Source organism: Polypterus senegalus, chromosome 8, assembly GCF_016835505.1.
Source record: "Polypterus senegalus isolate Bchr_013 chromosome 8, ASM1683550v1, whole genome shotgun sequence".
Classification (NCBI taxonomy): Eukaryota; Metazoa; Chordata; class Cladistia; order Polypteriformes; family Polypteridae; genus Polypterus; species Polypterus senegalus.
Window position 1 is genome coordinate 141,562,810 of NC_053161.1, and position 20,911 is coordinate 141,583,720.

At 40.3% G+C, this 20,911-nt stretch overlaps 1 protein-coding gene across 5 annotated transcripts in view; it reads left to right on the forward strand.

The window, feature by feature from the left end:
* The window catches only part of dennd5b (DENN/MADD domain containing 5B), a 308,333-nt gene that overhangs the window by 174,454 nt on the left and 112,968 nt on the right, over positions 1-20,911 (forward strand). For all 5 annotated transcript variants that reach the window (XM_039761841.1, XM_039761842.1, XM_039761843.1 and 2 more), the window contains one exon: positions 2,177-2,843. In XM_039761841.1, the coding sequence (XP_039617775.1) occupies positions 2,177-2,843 (667 nt within the window). The remainder of the gene's footprint in view (positions 1-2,176; positions 2,844-20,911) is intronic.

The following is a 20,911-nucleotide window of genomic DNA, read 5'->3' on the forward strand; positions in this document are numbered from 1 at the left end:
GGACGGCGCCATATTTACCGCATAGTGTCCTGTCACTGCACTGGGGCATTAGGATTCACATTCAGACGAGGGTAAGCGCCCTCTGCTGGCCTCACCAACACCTCTTCCATGGCACACCAAGCTTTTCCTGGTTGGTCTCCCATCCAAATACAGTGATACCTCTGGTCACGACCGTAATTCGCTCCAAAACTCTGGACGCAATGTAATTTCCCCATAAGATTGTATGTAAATACAATTAATCCGTTCCAGACCATACGAACTGTGTATGTAAATATATATATATTTTTAAGTACAAAAATAGTTAATTATACCTTAGAATGCACAGGTTAATAGTAAACTAAATGTAAAAACCTTGAACAACAGAGAAAACTAACATTCGTACTAGACCCTTACAAAGCGCTTGCTGTAAACACTTTTTTTTATGAGTTTTAAGCACAGGGAAAAAAATTAAATGCCACTTCTCTTGCGAAACTTTTCAAACCATTCTCTACTGGCTTTAAATGCCTCACCTTTGGCACTCGAAGAAGGATTTTTTTGTCAGCAAATCGCCATAAATCGTCCTGGCTTTCTCGCATATGATCGCCTCGCTTACGCTATCCCCTGCAAGGTGCTTCTCATTCAACCACACTAGCAACAGTTTTTCCACCTCTTCCAGCACTTGAGGCCTCTGCTTGGTTAACATTGTAACTCCTTTTGCAGCATCAGCTGCTTTGTTAGGCCCTGTATGCGCAAACAAAAGAAAATGGAAAACGGAGAATGAGAAATCATTGGCGCTTAACGAACGCACGTAGGGAAACTGGCTGCCAGTGTTTTTATTTGCCACCAGAGCGTGTGGGCGTGAACAGATGCAAAATTTTGGCAAACATTTTGTTTGTAACCCGATTTGTACGTGTTCTGAAACGTTTGTGACCAGAGGTTCTACTGTACTGGTTGGACCCAAACATGCTTAGCTTCGTCTGTTGGCAGTTTTTTTGCGAATAAGTTAGAAAAGGGACCAGGGCAACGCTTAGTGAGGTACTCCACTGGTGACTCAGCCAAGGTTGAGCATTCACATTTTACTTGTCCTCTCTGTTTCCTCGACATAACCCAACTGACTGTACGGTTTCTTGTTATCTATACCACATGTGAGTTAAAGCTGTAAGATTAATCTTCTGTGTTTAATATAATGTGGGAGAGCATTCTAGCCTATGTTCCAGTTTAATAGTTGGTGTGAAGGTTTGAAGTAGCTTGACCATTAGGACAGAATTGGTGCAGCCATTAGGATAGTTGAATATTCTTCATCTGGTCATCAGAAAGAAGGCTTAGGAGCTGGGCTGGTATTACAGTTGGGGGCAGTGTTGGCGAGTGACAAGTTGCCATTATTGGGAGTGTAAGTGGGTCTCGGCGGGTCACCTAAGCAATCAACACTGCTGCACACTATACGTATGTCCCTGTTTGTTTCTACAGATTTTTCACAAATAAACCAACCATCGTTCTTACATTTGCCCTTGATTTACCAAGGGGGTAGTACCCGCCACCTTACATTGCAGTTAATTTTCAACCCAATCTTACATTCACGCCAGACATGCCAAGGAGGAAAATTGACCCATTCCCATCAAACCAGTCTTACAATCACACCTACATTCAACATGGTGGTCCTCCCTTGCTGTTACCATTGCACGTTTGATTCACCAAGCCAAAATCTTACATTTGTGCTTGTTTCATCAAATAGGAACCCCAAATAATGCTTGAGGGTCATTAGTAAAGTTAACAAGTAAAGGACAGTAAAGGTTGGGGTAACACATGGGTGACATAATGGGCTGAGTTTACGCAGGCTCACAGGCCTTCTTCTGGTTTGACTTGTCCTGGTTATGAAGTACAAATAAATATGTGCCTTCCTCTGCCACTTTGAACAATGTCCCCATGTGTCACAAGCAAATCGGCCCCGTGAAGTAGCAATTGAGCAATAACATGCTTAACATAGCATTTAATTATAATTTTAATGCAAATGTTTTATCAAAAATAGCTAATGAAATATTCTATCCAAGAAGGTTTTAATTTATCCCCATGACTACAGTGAAGGTTTTAGTTACTTATTTATTACTCTTTGGTGATACAGTATAATGGTTTTAACTTATCTTTAATGGTGTCCTTCTGGTCCAGACTGCCTGTTTGACTTTTGTTTTCTTGCTTGCAGCTATGTATGCCCAAAGGCCTTTCCTTCCGAACCCAGGTGGACAACCGTGATCCCCAGTTCCATTCATACCTCATCACTCGGGAAGATGGCACTCGTACCTATGGCTTTGTACTAACCTTTTATGAAGAGGTGACCAGTAAGCAGATCTGCACAGCCATGCAGACCCTCTACCAAATGCACCATGCAGAACACGCAGGTAGTGTGTGCGCATCATCCTCTTGCAGCATGGACTCCCTGGCCAGCAGTACAGACGAAGGTGATGCCACCTCCCTCAGCAAACTCCACTGCTGCAGCTCCTATGACATCAGCCGGGATACCCTTTACGCCTCCAAGGCCATCTGTCTGATCACTCCTCTACCTTTCATGCAAGCGTGCCGCAAGTATCTTTACCAGCTTCATCAAGCTGTTACCTCCCAGCAGCCACCACCTCTTCCACTGGAAAGCTACATCCACAATATTTTGTATGAAGTACCTCTTCCTCCACCAGGTCGTTCCCTAAAGTTTCATGGGGTCTATGAACCAATTGTTTGCCAGAGACCCAGCATTAATGAACTACCTCTAGCTGACTACCCATTACGGCATGTCTTTGAGCTACTGGGAGTGGAAAATCTAGTGCAGGTGTTTACCTGTGTCCTTCTGGAAATGCAAGTCCTGCTGTACTCTCAAGGTAAGCCAGATATATTTGGTATGATAAAGCAGAACCCTCAAAAGTTATATGTGCTTTGTATGTAAATGCATTATTAATGGTTGAAGTGGAATTTAAGTTTTCCAGCCATCCATTGTGTGAACTCAGTTTTTTTCCTGTGCAGGGTGAAAGAGAGCATACTGGGTACAAGCAAAGTGTCACTCTTAGACAGGATGTCATTCAATAACTGTACACTTACAGTATTACTGGGCCAGTTTAATTTTACCAATTAATCTACCATATATGTATTTGGAAAACCCAGGAAAAGCCATGAATGTGGAGCCTGACATGAACAGAAAAGCACATCTTTTTCCATTTGCAGGACACATTGATTTGGCAGAACAGATTTTAAGCAGAGAACCTAGCAGGCAATGGTTTGGGCTGATAACAAGTATATGAATGTCACCTTGGGATTCACAACAGTTAGACTGAATCCTTCATGGACAGCGATGAAGGCAAACTTCACTCTGCAAGGCAGAATGTCCTCTTGAAGCCCTCCCAGCTTCACTCCAGAAGTTAGGCTACTTGTTGAATGTTGGATCTTGTCGCATCATCCTCTGTGACCAGTCTTGTAATTGACAGTAATTTGATTCTTGGCTACCCGTTAAGTCACCCAACCATCCTATCCCTGCTGCTTCTTGTGAGACTCTGAGGTCAATCCTTCATCACCTTATGGTTGTGTGTCCCTCTGCAATAGTCTCAAATCAATAGGTGTGCACTAGAAGAGGATTTGACTTACATAAGTAAAGAAAGGCCTTTTCATGTAATAGCATATCAGAATAAATGCTACCGAGACACCTCTTTTGTCTAGAACTGCTCTATGGACAATAACTCGAAAACTGAGACAAATTCTGAAGGCTTTGGTCTCTAGTCTTGAAATGCAGTCCTTCCCGTACTCTGCTAATGTTACATTTCTTGAGTAATATATAATTTCCCCTTGGGATTAATAAAGTATCTATCTATCTATCTATCTATCTATCTATCTATCTATCTTTGCTCTTTAAAGCACCTTGTTATGCTAAATACTATGAATAGGGCTACTGTATGTACAGTAAAATGTGCCCTGTGATATCTGGCTGTCCAGCATTAGATCCCACCCTGTGCTCATAGCTTCTGGGATAGAAATAGATAGACCGGTGATTTGTAAGACCGTGTCATTGACAGATTTGCAATATGTTTGTTTTCTCAGCTGCAATTTGTGATGTTTTTTTTCTGAGTGTAGAAGGAGTTTTATTTTAAATATTTTTAGGTCAGCTTGGGACGAGCCATTTTCAAATGTCTACTGAACACAAAAATTGACCTTTACATGTTAGTTGCTTTTGAATGTGATTTCACGCACTTCAGTCTGCTTTAACTTCAGGTTAAATCAGAGTTGCTGTCATCACTTTTTAAAATATTTTTTATGGCATTTCAGTTACAAGTCTGTTGTTTCAGTGCTTGCTGTCAATAAAGCAGCAAACGGTCTGTGTTAGTAATTACTTTTAACATGTTAATCAATATTACAGCATTTTCCTATCAATCACTTTCACTCTTAACTAACACTTAGGAAACATTTTATAGGACACTTGAAGCTTTCTTAAAAATGCAAATTGAACACAATTCGACTTCATTGTCAAATAAATCCTTCTGATATGTACAATGTTTAGCCCGGCCCTGGTCAATGTGGTTTGGGGGGTGTTGGTTGCCAATAGTGCCTCTGTGGAGTTTGTACGTTCTCTACACGTCTGCATTGCTTTTGCTTTCACAGTCTGCCATGAATTAAACTTATTTTATTTCATACCCTCCAGCACAAGGCAGGAATCCATTATGCACTTAATGTCAGCTTATCAAAGATTAAGCTCACAACCTCCCTCCATCCCCCATGTGGGGTCACCTTAGACATCTCCTTACCCAAACTTGCATGCCTTGGTAATAGTGATGCCAGCAGAGTCTCAGGAGAAACAGCATAGAAAGTACATGCAGGTACCACACTAGTAGTGATGAGGATGAAGTTGTGAGGTGTGTTCATGCCAGGAGATCATACCCATTCAATACCAACATGACCGCATTGGGATTTAAAACCTAATCAGCAGCTCTAAACACTGAACGCTATATTTCTAAAAAAATGTAAGAATGTTTGTACATCTTTTTGTTTTTTTATGTTGCTCTGATATTTACTTTTAGGTTGAACAAATTCATTATACTTATATGTAACTCATTTAGTAAGAGGTTTGGGGTGTGAAAATCTGACTTGTTTGGCATTACAGTGGCTCAGTGGCCTCCTTTCCTGTGACACAATCTCCGGTAGCTGAGTTCTGTTATCTTTGCAGAATTTCCATATTCTCCAATTGACTGCAGACCCAATATCACAAATATGTGTGTGTGTTAGGGTAATTGGGTGTTAATTAGCGTGGGTGCCCCATGATAGAGTGCCATCCAGTCCAGTGCTACATCCTACCTTGGATCTGATGTTGTTCTGAGAGGTTTGAACATCTAGACGAGAAAGAGGAGATAGCAGCATTAAGCATTTGATAAAGTGGGCAGTTGTTTCCAAAATGCCAAGAGAAGTTCTGGTGGTAGCACATCTAGGCCAGGAGCCTTCTCAGAATGCAAAGGGTATAAAGTCTCCTTAAACTGAGTCAGAGTAATAGTGGCATCTAAAGTGAAGGCTTCATCCTTAGAAAATCTTGAAGAGGCTAATTTAGATTAAAAGGACTCAACTTCATCAGGGGATGGATTGGATTGTTCAGAAAAAAAAAATTGGAATTGAATTCCACAAAGCACTTATTGATTTCACTTGGGTGATTATCAAAAACTACATGAGCTGCTGAAGCAATCGGTATTGTATAATAAGCTTTATAAATCATGCAGTCTAAATTCAAAGCATCCATATAATAAAGTTTGTGGGTTTCAGAATGTTACTACAATTAAGAGCAATAAAGGTTGTCTAATACAGGAAATTAAAAACTTAGTGTACAACGGAAATAATGAACTGAACGTATGGAGGAGTGGATAGAAAATAAGTTAGAAAAGCAATGTCGGCGCCGGTTGAATAAGTACATACATGTTAATTAAACACAGCATAGCTGATCTACAGTACTGGAGCGTAAAGATGGGCTTTCAGACTAATAGTGTCAGAGCATCATGGCAGAGAGCTCCAGACAGTAAGAGCTGAATAATGAGTCTTTGGAGCAGGGAGAAGGCCAGCTTCATGTATTCTTGGGCGTCTGCCTAGCTCATAAGACTAAACAGTGACAACAAGTAAGAAAAGATGTTGGAATTCACCACTTTGGAAATCAGTAGCGAGGGTCTGAAGGTAATTCCATTTCAGGCAGGAAGCCAGTGTAGTGAAGCCAGCTGAGGGATGATGGGTATCTTGTATCTGATCCAAGTCAGGACTCAGGCAGTGGCACTTTCAATCTGTCATGATCTCTTAATGCTTCAGGCAGGAAGGCCATTAAAATGAGAATTGTGGTAAGCCAACCTATGATGGTATGACTGAGCTGAGAGATGGTTTGACTGAAAGGAGCAAATATCACAAATGGGTCGTCGTTTAAGACTCTTGTTTGTGTGTGTGTGTGTGTGTGTGTGTTATGATATTGTGGCACCTTGAAAGTGGAATTTTCTGCAAATGTATTTTTTTGTCTTGAAGGTGATTTTGGGATGTTTTGAATTATGTAGATATAAGTTTCATTATTATATTCTTCCTGAGATTTGTATTTAACAAAGTCATTTTTATTTTCATAATGTTTCATTGTTTACCTCAATGTGACATTAGTTACATTGTAGTAGTTGTTGTAGTTTTGTTAACAAGATACAATGATTGGTTGCTATTACTGTGGCATCGGAAGTTATGAGACGTTTCATTACACACATGACAGTATAAAAGCCATCTTATATACAGTAGTGACATCTGAGATCACCTATTTGCAGTTAGAGTCTTTGTTAGTCACTTGCAGGCTGTGTTCACATTACGAGCCTCAATGTTCAATTCTGAGTTTTGGCTCAGGTTGGATTTGCCTAACTTGACGGTTTACATTAATAACAATGTGAACACATCTGTATCTGCACATTTCTACATCTGCGTCACCAACAACAAATACCATCATCTTTATGAGACGACTTGTGGTATTAAAACCAACAAAATCACCACGCTAGTAGTGCCATTTTTGGCACTGTTGAACCAAGAGATGTGTGGGTACGGAAAAGGAGCCAGTAATGGTGGGGCCGTGACTGTTGTCACAACTGTAGTTCTCCTCCATTGTTGTTTTTGCAAGCAATGCATACAGGCAAAAAAAAACCACCATGAATCACGATCTGACCGTTCTCATTCATGTCACGTTGCCACAAATAAGATACATATCCGATCTAGGACCACATATGAAAGTGACTCAAATCTGATTTAAAAACCTCAGGTTTCTTTGTCCATACAGCCCTATAAAAATATCAGATTTGCATCACATTAAGACAAAAAATCGGATTTGAGTCACTTCAGCTTGCTAATGGAAGCGTAGCGTCCTGAACACCTGATGAGTTTCTTTGCCCTTGAATTCAGCTTTGTGCTTTAGTTTCATTGCCGGTGCATTTTCACCTCCTGGCACTGACTTTCACTAACATTTCTGACCACATTATTCTCCTCGTACTTTCCACATTTCAAGTGCCCTTGTGACTTTCCTTTCTTCACCAATCATGACAGCTGTAGTGCACAAGAAGTCATTCAAAAAGATGCAAAATGTTTTCAGGGGGGCCTAAAATGTGTACATATAATGAGAACTAAGTCAAATTTTACTTTATAAGTAGGTGACTAAGTTTTGTTTGGATTGAGTGAATCCTTTTTGTGTTATTGTCTCCATAAGCTCTCACAAACAAATATACAAAGTTCATTCTGAAGAGGGACAGGATCAAAGTGTGCTCTGTGGTGCCTAAAAGGTGTAAAGCTACTGAATACCTGAAGTCACAATATTGTAGGGTATATGTAGAAAAAAGGCAGCGCACAGCCATCACAACTGTACATGTTTTGCATCCAAAAATCTCAAGGGGAACCTCTATGCTGGTAGACAGAAGTGAGGGCTTCAGACCGTCTATCTGATGGATTGTGTTTGTCGTGTTTGGTTTCAAGAGGCGCTTTGTGTAAAGTAGGCTAAGTTAAGTAAGGTGGTGGCCTATTTGTGCTAGCAATAAAAAAATGAGAAACATTCACCAAAAAGGTTTCTCTCTTGATTTATCTTTGTCATCGTGATAAATGTTGTGCCGTGAGAGCCAATGTGAAATCCAAGCATGGCTGCGTATTGTAGGTGGGTTCGTGCTGACCTCTACTGGAAACCTTCCCTTAGAGAAACAAAGTACCTGTCGATCAGATGGCAACACTGAAACCTCATGTCACATTTTGTTATTCTGATTGATTTTTGTGGTTGAAGATACAGCTCAACACCTCCCTTAAGCAAACAAAACAAATCTGGAAATTCAAGCTACCTTGAAAATCAGTCCAGAAGCACCACTGCTTGTAGAGCTATGGGTAATACGCATATACAGACTTACAAAGGTTACAGACTTCCTCACATACTCAGTAAAAGATAACTGAATATTTCTACAAACTAAAATAAAAAAATGACATTCTGAAAAGCCATATATAATGATCCTGTCTTTCTATCCATCCAGTTGTATATAGTCGGAGCTTAAATCACCGACATTAACCCCATACGAAGGGACCAACCAAACCAAAAGGAAACACAGTACCTTCTTTTAATGTGTTTGCCCAGAGGATCAATATCATCTGCCTGATTAGGTGTTGCATTTGAAGTGGGTGCTTTTCAGCTGACCCCAACAATAAAATGCAGTGAAGACCAGATATTGTACTGAAGAAAGGGTTTTAATGTAACAAAAAGGCAATAAGAAGCAATAAAGCAATAAACCAATGTCTAACAATGAGGCCTATGTCTCCCTGTTAGGGTGGCTGGTCTGCGTCCTTACCTTATTCTCCTTCTTGCTCAATCTGCCTTTTGGTCTCAGCTTCTCCTCCCATTAGAACTCTTCTCTCAACCGATCCTTTGATGGGTCTGAAAGAGCCTTTTGAACACTCTGTGGAAGGTCCTTCAGATAAGCTCCAGAGAATGCTGGAGCCCAGCTGGCCTAGAGGACCACCTGGCCGCCCCAGGTATCTCTACAGTTTTGGCTACCAGGCACACTTGAAGAGCTACGCCAACTCAGATTTGCTGTCCATTACACACAGTGGCTGATGACAAATTTACGGACCTTTCTGCCACCTCCTGTCATTCTGGAGGATCCTTGAAACTTCTCCTTGTATTGCTTTGGGCCCAGGGAGTGACTAAGTCCTGGCAGAGTATCTTATTGCCTGATTCCTGACTCGCATCACTTTATTTATAACATTTACTTCTCTCTCCTCTATGAAGTATAAAGTTGCTTAATGACATCTTTACTGACAAACAGAAAGTTTCTGATTTGTGGAGTGTTATTTATCACAGTGACTCTGCCTTGGCTCAGAAGTACTGAGTTTAAATGTGGCCATTGACATATAGGCTTTGGTCCCCGTAACTCTAAAGTGGGATTCAGCACGTTTGAGCATGAATTGTGAGCAGGATGCTTTTTTACTTTGTTTTTTTTTTCTAGGGATTTGCAAACCATTTAAATGTTTAGTGCAGTTAGTGCTACAAATGGGGAGAGCACCATCTTTTTTCTTCCTCTGTAGTATACTTACCAGTTTTCAGTGTTCATATTAAAAATAGCGGTGTGAAGAAGACATCTGGACCGAGGTGGTATCACATCTGTTTTTTTTGCTGGCTTTTTGCCTCAAATGTATTACCTTTTTCCCTTTACTATGTTTGATTTTTAAACTTGATAATTAATGAGATTGTAAAATTAAGAAGAGACAAGTGAGAATACACCTATGTTTCTTTGCCTTTGGCTTTTGAAGCTATCTTTATAGAGGAAGGTTTTTGTCATGCATGTTTTAAGCTATGCTTATTGTTTTCAGAAGACTGTTAAATATCAATTGTGTTAAAGCACACTGGAAATGATTAGATGGAAAAAATGCATGTTTTTCTTGCAAGCCAATCATATTGCAATGTGATTGTTTAAGAAACAAGGGAACACATTGAGCATTGTTTTATTACAAAGTAGCAAATTCTTATCAGTGATGATCGACTTGCTTTACTTGATGGTTGTAAAATCTAGCAGGCGATATGACTACAGCATCTAACGTCACTTGACTAAATGTACATGTACAGTATGTGGTACATTTCACAACAAGCTGATGTTTCCAAATTGAAACACTTATGATGAGAACAGGCCATTCAGCCCAACAAGCTCATCCATCCTATTCAGCAAGATTGTTCAATATAACCACAAATCGAGATTTCAAGATCCCTACAGTCCTATTCTCTACCACATACTGTATAGTCATATGAAAAAGGTTGAGAACCCCTCTTAACTCTTTGAATTTTTGTTTCACATTGGCTGAGCTTTCAAAGTAGCAACTTCCTTTTAATATATGACATGCCTTATGGAAACAGTAGTATTTCAGCAGTGACATTAACTTTATTGGATTAACAGAAAATAAGAAATATGCATCATAACAAAATTAGACAGGTGCATAAATGTAGGCATCCCAACAGAGATATTACATCAATACTTAGTTGAGCCTCCTTTTGCAAATATAACAGCCTCTAGACGCCTCCTGTATCCATTGATGAGTGTCTGGATTCTGGATGGAGGTATTTTTGACTATTCTTCCATACAAATTCTCTCTCCAGTTCAGTTAAATTTGATGGCTGCCAAGCATGGACAGCCTGCTTCAAATCATCGCATAGATTTTTGATGATATTCAAGTCAGGGGACTGTGACGGCCATTCCAGAACATTGTACTTCTGCCTCTGCATGAATGCCTTTGTAGATTTCGAATTGTGTTTTGGGTCATTGTCTTGTTGGAATATCCAACCCCTCAACTTTGTGACTGATGCATGAACATTATTATGAAGAATTTGTTGATATTGGGTTGAATTCATCCGACCCTCGACTTTAACAAGGGCCCCAGTCCCTGAACTACCTACACAGGCCCAGAGCATGATGGAACCTCCACCAAATTTGACAGTAGGTAGCAGGTGTTTTTCTTGGAATGCAAAGACCTTTTTATTATGACCAAATAACTCCATTTTTGTCTCATCAGTCCAAAGCACTTTGTTCCAAATTTAATCTGGCTTGTCTGAATGAACATTTGGATACAACAAGCGACTCTGTTTGTGGCGTGAGTGCAGAAAGGGCTTCTTTCTCATCACCCTGCCATACAGATGTTCTTTGTGCAAATTGTGCTGAATTGTAGAGCAATGTACAGATACACCATCTGCAGCAAGATGTTCTTGCAGGTCTTTGGAGGTGATCTGTGGGTTGTCTGTAACCATTCTCACAATCCTGCGCATATGCCTCTCATGTATATTGGCCTGCCAGACCTGGTTTAACAGCAACTGTGCCTGTGGCCTTCCATTTCCTGATTCCATTCCTTACAGTTTAAACTGACAGTTTAAACCTCTGAGATAGCTTTTTGTAGCCTTCCCCTAAACCATGATACTGAACAATCTTTGTTTTCAGATCTTTTGAGAGTTGCTTTGAGGATCCCGTGCTGTCAATCTGCAGAGGAGAGTCAAAGGGAAGCACAACTTGGAATTGACCACCTTAAATACCTTTTCTCATGATTGGACACACCTGTCTATGAAGTTCAAGGCTTAACGAGCTAATTGAACCAATTTGGTGTTGCAAGTAATCCGTATTGAGCAGTTACATGCATTCAAATCAGCAAAATTACAAGGGGACCTGCATTTTTGAACAGCTAGATTTTCACATTTGATTTAATTTCATACAACTAAATACTGCTTCACTAAAACTCTTTGTTCAGAAAACACCCCAGTACTCGGATGTTCCTAGGAAATGAAAGACATACCACTGTTATCATTTTTATTGAAAGTAGAGTCAATTATTATGCAGGCTGAGAGGGGTTCCCAAACTTTTTCATATGACTGTATCTTAGTAATTTACTCTTTGTGTCGAAAGTTGTTGTATGAAGAAAAGCCTTGAAATATTTATGCAACATCTGCCCTTAAGAAGTTTTCAACCTCGAAAGACTCGAAAACAAGCATAAAGATTTGGGGAGTTTTACCCCTGGCTCAAAATAATAAAGGTCTTCACAGACTTAAGTTCATTGCAGAACTGAGTAGGAGAATTAAGATGGCGGATTTATATGGAGGGGACATGTGTGACTGGAACTGGAAGTGACATCATCAGGCTGCAATGTCTTGAGAGGCAGAAATGAATGTCATTAGGAAGTGGGCTCTTCTAATGGTGTGTAGAGGACAAAAAGGAGAAAGCATCAGAGGACAGCCCCAACCTATGGTTCAGCAAATAAAGTCTGATATTTGAGCCCATAAACCTACTCCCATGTGCACGTTTGTGACACCTTGTTCCCACATTCTTATTTTAAAGTAGCAGTTAGGATCCAGTGTCTGAATTCATTTCATAATTTCAAACACTTTGGTCATGTCACCTCTTATTCTTCATTTGATTAGATTGAAAAGGTTAACTCCTTTAACCTTTCTTCCTAACTCATACCCTTCAGTGCTAGAATCAGCTTAATTTCTCTTCTGTGGACTATCTCTCACACTTTTTGTAAAATGGCGATTAAAACTGCACACACTACTCCAGAAACGCCTTACCATTGAGGTATATACCTTAAGCATGTCCTCCTTGGACTTGGACTCCACACATGGGGATATTCTGTGTAACATTCTGTGCCTTTGTAATGGCTTCTGTACACAGTCTGGATGGAGATGTTGATGAGTCCACTTTGCATCCCAAGTCCTTCTCATATGGGGTACTGACCTCCCACTGTGTGTTCATTTATATTGAACATTTCTACCTCCTATGTACAATACCTTAAATTTACTTTTAAATTTAATTTCATTTGCCAACAGCCTTTCCAAGCCTGTGTGCTGCCCATGTCCCTCTGTAACCGTTTATATGATTCTGCGTTATCTGCCTTTTCGCCTAGCTTTGTATCATCTACCAACGTAATTGGCTTTCTCTTTATATTCCGCAATAACATCGATTCATCTGTCCATCTTCCAAACCTGTTTTATCCTGAGCCGGACAATGCAGCATTAATGATGCCATCAGGTCAGGTCTGCCACCTCAGTCTTGTATGCAGTCACATTGTCATTCATATGAGCCTTTACCATAATCAATAAATGATGATGTGATTGCCATATTTGTTTCTTGGTTCATGAGTGACGCAAGCAGGGAGTGTAACAGTGGGAAATTAGGCTCTGCCTGTTTAGAAATCAGTTTATAGTAATTGTTTAATGTCATTTTCAATCCGGCCTTCTGCCTAATGATTAGTGCTTTGTTTCTGTGGTGTTCCTGTCATTTTTCATCACTGTGGCGTATTCTTGTTCCTAACGCACTGTGACACCTGTCAGATTGCTCCAGATATTACAGTGTAAGCCCTGAAAGCTCTACCTTGAAAAAAAATCAAAGGTCTAATGTGAGACAAACTGCTTCTGGTTTTCTATTCTGCATGCAAGTAAAAAAATAAAATAAAAATGCCATCACTAACAACATGTCTTTGATTATGATGAAGCTTTTCTACATTTCATGTTCATTTCAAACTAAGTTTAAAGTTGAAAGATCTCAAATGCTAATGGGTATGCGTAAAACGAGTGTCACCATTACGTAAAAGATGTGGAATCTACGAGGCAACAGGAAAGGCTCATGCAGTAAATACCCTTTCATGAAATGTTTTGATTTTAATTTGTTAGTGTGAAGTCTCACTTTGTGGCTACGAATTATTCATCCACCAGAAAGCAGCAGGAAGCATCTTGGAGAAAAGTCTCCTAGCAGGACTGTGGAGAATTTGCACAGGAGATGCTGAATATTGTCCATCCTCAGTGTTCTGACTGACTTCATGTTGTGTTCTGCTTGGCCTCTCTGTGTTCTTGTATATCTACAGTATATTTCGATAATTGTGACATATTCTTTGATTTGCTACCACAAAGTGCTTTACAAGGCATTTTGAATTTATTGAATACTATTCTTTTTTCCTATTATAGGACTAAAGCAGTTCATTTTAGTAAGGATTTAGAAATTTGTTGCTTGCATTTGTCCTAATAAATAGGAACAACTGTGCCTGACAGATTGCTGAAAGCAACACTATGGCCTTTGCTTTGCCTTCAAGACCTGGCGCTGCTGCAATTCAGAAAGAGAACAGCTGCACGTTTTTTTTCTTCCTATCAGCTGTTGATGCTTCCTTGGCTCATCCACTGATGGCCTCCTTTATATTTCGCTGACTGTACGAATGTAATAAGCTTGTATTCTGTTGCAGATTTTTGTACTACACAACATGTTTAGTTCTCTGACATTTATTTCTCATTTTTTCATGGCAGGATTTCAAGGATTAAACTTTGCTTTTCTTAAGGACTAAACGGTACTGTCTATCAATCTTCACTTTCCTTTTGCTAATACCACTCATGATTTAAACTGGCTGTGTGTGTCCCTTCTGTACATTTCTAATGTAAATGAGTACTAAAGAAATATTCATCATGGAGATGCTCAAATGTTACACAGCCAGGACAAACAATACACGTGTACTCTAGGCAGGGAATTGCTTTTTCAATAGCTGATTGCATCTTTTATTTGCAAACCATAATGATTAGAGGTTACTGGTCAGGGTGGTACAGGGTGGACCACATTTAATTATGCAGATCCAGATCGTCTGGATGACTTTGATTTCTGCGGGGTTGATTCCAGTTCGGCGCAAAGACAGTTCTTCATGTCGTCAGTTCGCACACTTCTCGATGGTCTGGGATTTTTCGGGTGATTTTTCTATGTAATAAACTTAATAAGTTATAGCGTAATGAAAATTGCATAATTAGATCTGGCCCACCCTATACAGTGCTGAATTGCAGACTTCCAAGCAGTCATTGCATGCAAGGGATATACAACAAAGTACTAAATACGGCACCTTTGACAGAACTACCATTGCTGCGTCCCAAACGTAATTGTGCCCTGAAATGAAGGGACCATGTAGAAAAGCGTTGTCATTTCTACCCTTCAAGTCTACAAAGTACACAGTAGCCACATCTGAATTGTTTGATTTGTAATTTTAAACTGTGGAGCAGAAGGATGAATTAAGAAAAAATGTTTCTGTGTCCCAAACATTATGGAGAGATTGTGTATTGCATAATTGACAGCTAACAGTTATATATGTATGCATTTTTTGAGAAACCATGTATACATGTTTGTTGTAATTGTACACTGTTATAAATACGCTTGCATTGTCAAAACGTCCTGCAGCTGCAGGTCAATACATACAGAATGGAGACATTCTATAGTTCTATAGCTTTTGTAAAAAGCAAAATTTCTCCTTGAGACAACATACTATCTGTTGCTCAATTTGTCCGTCTATCTGTCTGTCTGTCTGTCATCAGTAACGCAGCTGACTACAGAGGATACAAGGAGGTCCTTATTTATTACACTACTGTCAAAACCAACATAACTATAACTAACAGACACAAATGAAAGAACAGCAGCCAAATGGAACTCGAGGCACACGTGGAGCTTTTCAAAATACAAACCCTCTCATATAGTGCCTTACACCCACCCAATCTGGTTTCCAGTGCTCGTAAGTTCGAAAGAGGCGTGAATCTTTTTCAAGTCATAGTATGCATACATTTTATGTGATGAAACTCTTCCAACAGTTCTTTTTGTTGTATCATAAAGGGATTCTTCTATTTACAGTAAAACTATTCTGTCAGTCTGTCTTTATTTTAATGACCTTTTTAGGGATGTAGATCTTCACAAAATGATTTGCAAATTAACTGAATATAAGTATGTGTAAGTGTTTAATATAAAAGTGTTTTCTTAACCTTTAATAAATAGTGCATAAAATCCACTCTGTTTATATAAAATAAGTAATAATGGCAATTATAAAGACTTTTATTTAGATTTTAAGTTGTCAAAGTTTTTGAGAGTAAATCCCAGATTTGTTCAGGGTTAAAGCATACAACAGGTGTAGCAGTCGAATTCCTGGACTGTATCCATCATGGGTCTAAATGTCAACTTTAATGGAGTTTAGGATGAAGGTGAAATTGCTGACTGGCACATTTCCAGAATTTGTGCAGTTAAATATTGTCATTGGTGGGGACAAAAGCCACCACAGGGCTGTATTTATGGCCCATGTGTGTCATTTGGTTTAAATACAGTAGTTTTTTTTTTTTTATATTTGTGAATTATTCTGTTTGGAAAAATGCCAAGGGACATATTTTATTGTAGTGAAGAAATGCCCTCCTTAATCAATGTCCTAATTAAAAATTAAGATAACCATCTAGTTAATTATCATCTAAATAACTTATCTAAGTGTTTGCCGCCACTTGTTTGTTTTAATGTTCTAACCTCTTAAATATTTATTAAGGTGCTCAAAAATATTTTTTTAGTATTGCAACAATTGTGTATTTAGCCCATGTAGCACTACTAAGAACACAAAGCGGTCTGTAGTTGTTAAACTGCCAATTCAAGTGTAAGAGCACAGGGTTACACTTGAGGTGGTCGGTCTGATACTGAACAGTCAACTTGTTTATTCTGTAAAACAGGTTTGGATGATTCATTCATTTGAAGATCTAAAAAATAAAGGCTGTTAGCGCACAGTCTCATGTCACCCTCTGTGTCATTATAATATATTTATCGATTTTATTGTGCTTGAGTGACTTTTTGCCTAAATAAGGTGTCTTTGCCTTACACGTAACACAGAACACCTCTACAGCCATAGCCAGACAATAAATCGATATTTAAAGTCATGGAGCAAAATATTGGTCAGCATTAATTTTTAGCACTTATGCTAAATATATATGAATATGAGGTCTTCTTAGGAGAGTCCTTCTTCAGTAGTGTGTGGTTATAAAGGACACGGGATACACAATGTACGTATGTTTGAGCTCATTTTCAGAAATCATGTCATTGACATTTTGCAGGCCATAAACTGATAGGTTCAACCTCAGTCTTTCTTTTTTCATGGTGCTGGATACTAGGAGGTGCACTGCCTCTGTGAAATGGCCATCCAAAGAATACTTCAGTGACCTGTTGATGAAAAAGAGAGTTGTTATCAGGGAACTAGCACAAAGTTTGAAACCGAAAGATCATTAAAATCTAGCAACTAAAGCCTTAAATGCCAATCAAAGAAACTCGCCAAAAATGTATTTCCCTGAAACTCCTAAGCTCAAATTCACTTGTGAAAGACTTGCACAAAATACCCACAAACTTGAACAGCATGCCGCCATCTTATATTGGTGGTGGGTGACAACATAATATTCATATTACGGGTAACAAACATAGCTGCCTCCATACAATAACACACAAAATGCTGGTGTCCACCATCAAAATCCATCCGTCCATCCATCCATCCTCTTCCACTTATCCGAGATCGGTTCGCGGGGGCAGCAGCTTGAGCAGAGAGGCCCAGACTTCCCTCTCTCCGGCCACTTCTTCTAGCTCTTCCGGGAGAATCCCGAGGCGTTCCCAGGCCAGCCGGGAGACACTGTCTCTCCAGCATTTCCTGGGTCTTCCCCAGGGCCTCCTCCCAGTTAGACGTGCCCAGAACACCTCACCAGGGAGGCATCCAGGAGGCACCCTGATCAGATGCCCGAGCCACCTCATCTGACGCCTCTCGATGCGGAGGAGCAGCGGCTCTACTCTGAGTTCCTCCCGGATGACTGAGCTTCTCACCCTATTTTTAAGGGAAAGCCAAGACACCCTGCGGAGGAAACTCATTTTAGCCGCTTGTATTCGCAATCTCGTTCTTTTGGTCACTACCCATAGCTCATGATCATAGGTGATGGTAGGAGCGTAGATCGACTGGTAAATTGAGAGCTCAGCTCCTTTTTTACCACAACAGACCGATGCAGAACCCGCACCACTTTGGATGCTGTAGCGATCCGCCTGTCGATCTCACGGTCCATTCTTTCCTCACTCGATAACAAGACCTTGAGATACTTGAACTCCTCCACTTGGAGCAGGATCTCTCCCCCAACCCTGAGAGGGCACTCCACCCTTTTCCAGCTGAGGACCATGGTCTCGGATTTGGAGGTGCTGATTCCCATCCCAGCCGCTTCACACTCAGCTGCAAACCGATCCAGAGAGAGCTGAAGATCATGGCCTGATGAAGCAAACAGGACAACATCATCAGCAAAAAGCAGTGACCCTATCCTGAGTCTACCAAACCGGACCCCTTCAACACCCTGGCTGCACCTAGAAATTCTTTCCATAAAAGTTATGAACAGAATCAGTGACAAAGGGCAGCCCTGGTGGAGTCCAACTCTCACTGGAAACGGGCTGGACTTACTGCCGGCAATGCGGACCAAGCTCTGACACCGGTTGTACAGGGAGCGAAAAGCCCTTATCAGGGGGTCCGGTACCCCGTACTCACGGAGCACCCCCCACAGGATTCCCCGAGGGACACGATCGAACCCCTTTTCCAAGTCCACAAAACACCATCAAAATAATAGTATAAAATAGCATGCAGTGACATCACAAAATTAAAAATCAATAATAAAATTGCATTCTGCATGTTCTAACATTTTAACTCATGACACAGGGCTTAAGTGGGGAGCCCATCTATATTTTTAGATAAAATGTGGCAGTTTGAAACACTTTAGAAAGAATACCATAGGCACCTTATTCTTTGATGTAATATTTAAAGCTCGAAAAGCGGATAACACTGATCAGTTTTTCAGTAATTCAGACTCATTCTTAACAAGAACCCGTAGTTGTCGACTTAAGAATAACAGATATTGTCTAACGAGTCATATATTAGTTGTGCTCTCAAGCTTGGTAAACTGTAGTGCACAGATACAGATTAATGAAAACCAACAACCTCTATAATTGCACACTGTGGAATGTTAGTTTACTGTGAATAGGTCATTTGATAGTAAAAGTTTGTCCTGACATCACATGACATGTTGAATAGGATTGGAGCGGACAACTTTATTTTTTAAGTTTTTTAAGTTTATTGATTTCATTTGAAGAAAACCACATTCCATACAATCATATCAGACTTAACAACTCTTTTGCTACTGTTTCTAGTTTGTCTTGATATTACAGTCATGGTACAACAGATGTGTCTTATGATGTTATCAGATCACTTGTGACATGTATGAAAAGCCAATGTCACATCATGCAACCTCTAGTTGTGGGGTATATCAAATTGCCAGCTGCAGTTGCTGATCTTGTCACTGGACCATGTCAGTTTAAATGACTGAAAATCGCTGCACATGTCACATTTAGCAGTCGTGTTTGCACCTTTTTGTGGCAGGCAATAGCATGCTGCCTGCTGGAGTAGATGCTGTACAAAGGGTTAACAGCTAGCGGCTAGTTCATCCCCAGTCCCAGCCCTTTGTGTTCTCTTTCTTCCACTCTGTTGTCTCTCTGACGTCTGATGTATTACACACCACAAGGTTCTGTTCTGTTTGTGAAGTCCAAAACAACTGCCTTCCTTATTCCTTGCTGCTGCATTCTATGACTTGTACTTCCGATGAGCACTCATCGGTTGTCAGCTCTCATGCACACAGAGCCCGTCCCTATGACTAAGGACAAAATCAAGCGTCAGAGTCACATACTAGTTAATGTGAGTCGCTGGTCATGTCAAATTTTGTGACCAGTTTCACAGGAGCACACTGCCAACTGCTCTGACTCGTTGGGCTCATGTTAATTAAGACTATGATTGAAAATCACTGCTAATGCCCTCTTATACTCTTTTCTTAATCGGAAATAGGAATCAGTGTCAAAATCAGCTATGTAACTGTTATCTGGAATCTCTTACCTGTCTCACTGCCCTTATTGTACACTGCATAGTCCGCCCTCGGGCCCTCTATGGCTTGTTGCTCACAAATTGGAGCTGTCTTTTATTTTCTCTTCTTCAACCCAGTTTAACACCAGTAGAGAACTTCACATAGCATCCTTTGTGCCCTTAGGGGACTACAGTTAGACAAGGAATGATCAATCTTAGCCTCTCAGCTAGGCTACAGTAGTAATGAATAATCGGACAGAGACATTATGTTTAAACCTTTACTTAAAATTTATATCCTTCTTTTGGGCTGCTCCCATTAGGGGTCACCACAGCGGATCATCTTCTTCCATATCTTTCTGTCCTCTGCATCTTGTTCTGTTACACCCATCACCTGCATGTCCTCTCTCACCACATCCATAAATGTTCTCTAAGGTCTTCTTCTTTTCCTCTTCCCTGGCAGCTCTATCCTTACCATCCTTCTCCCAATATACCCAGCATCTCTCCTCTGCACATGTCTAAACCAACACAATCTCGCCTCTCTGACTGTGTCTCTCAGCCGTCCAACTTGAGCTGACCCTCTAATGTACTCATTTCTAATCCTGTTCATCCTCATCACACCCAATGCAAATCTTAGCATCTTTAACTCTGCCAGCTCCAGCTCTGTCTCCTGCTTTCTGGTCAGTGCCACCGTGTCCAACCCATATAACATAGCTGGTCTCACTACCGTCCTGTAGACCTTCACTTTCACTCTTGCTGATACCTGTCTGTCACAAATTACTCTGGACACTCTTCTCCACCCATTCCACCCTGCTAGCTCTCTTTTCTTCACCTGTCCTCCACAATCCCCATTACTTTGTACTGTTGATCCCAAGTATTTAAACTGATCCACCTTCGCCAACTCTACTCCTTGCATCCTTACCATACCACTAACCTCCCTCTCATTTATACACATGTATTCTGTCTTGTTCCTACTGACCTTCATTCCTCTCCTCTCTGGAGCAGATCTCCACCTCTCCAGAGTCTCCTCAACCTGCTCCCTAATACAGTAATCCCTCCTCGATCGCAGGGGTTGCATTCCAGAACCCCCCGCGATAGATGAAAATCCGTGAAGTAGAAACCATATGTTTGTATGGTTATTTTTATATATTTTAAGCCCTTCTAAACTCTCCCACATTGTTAACATTATTAGAGCCCTCTGGACATGAAGTAACACCCTTTAGTCAAAAGTTTAAAC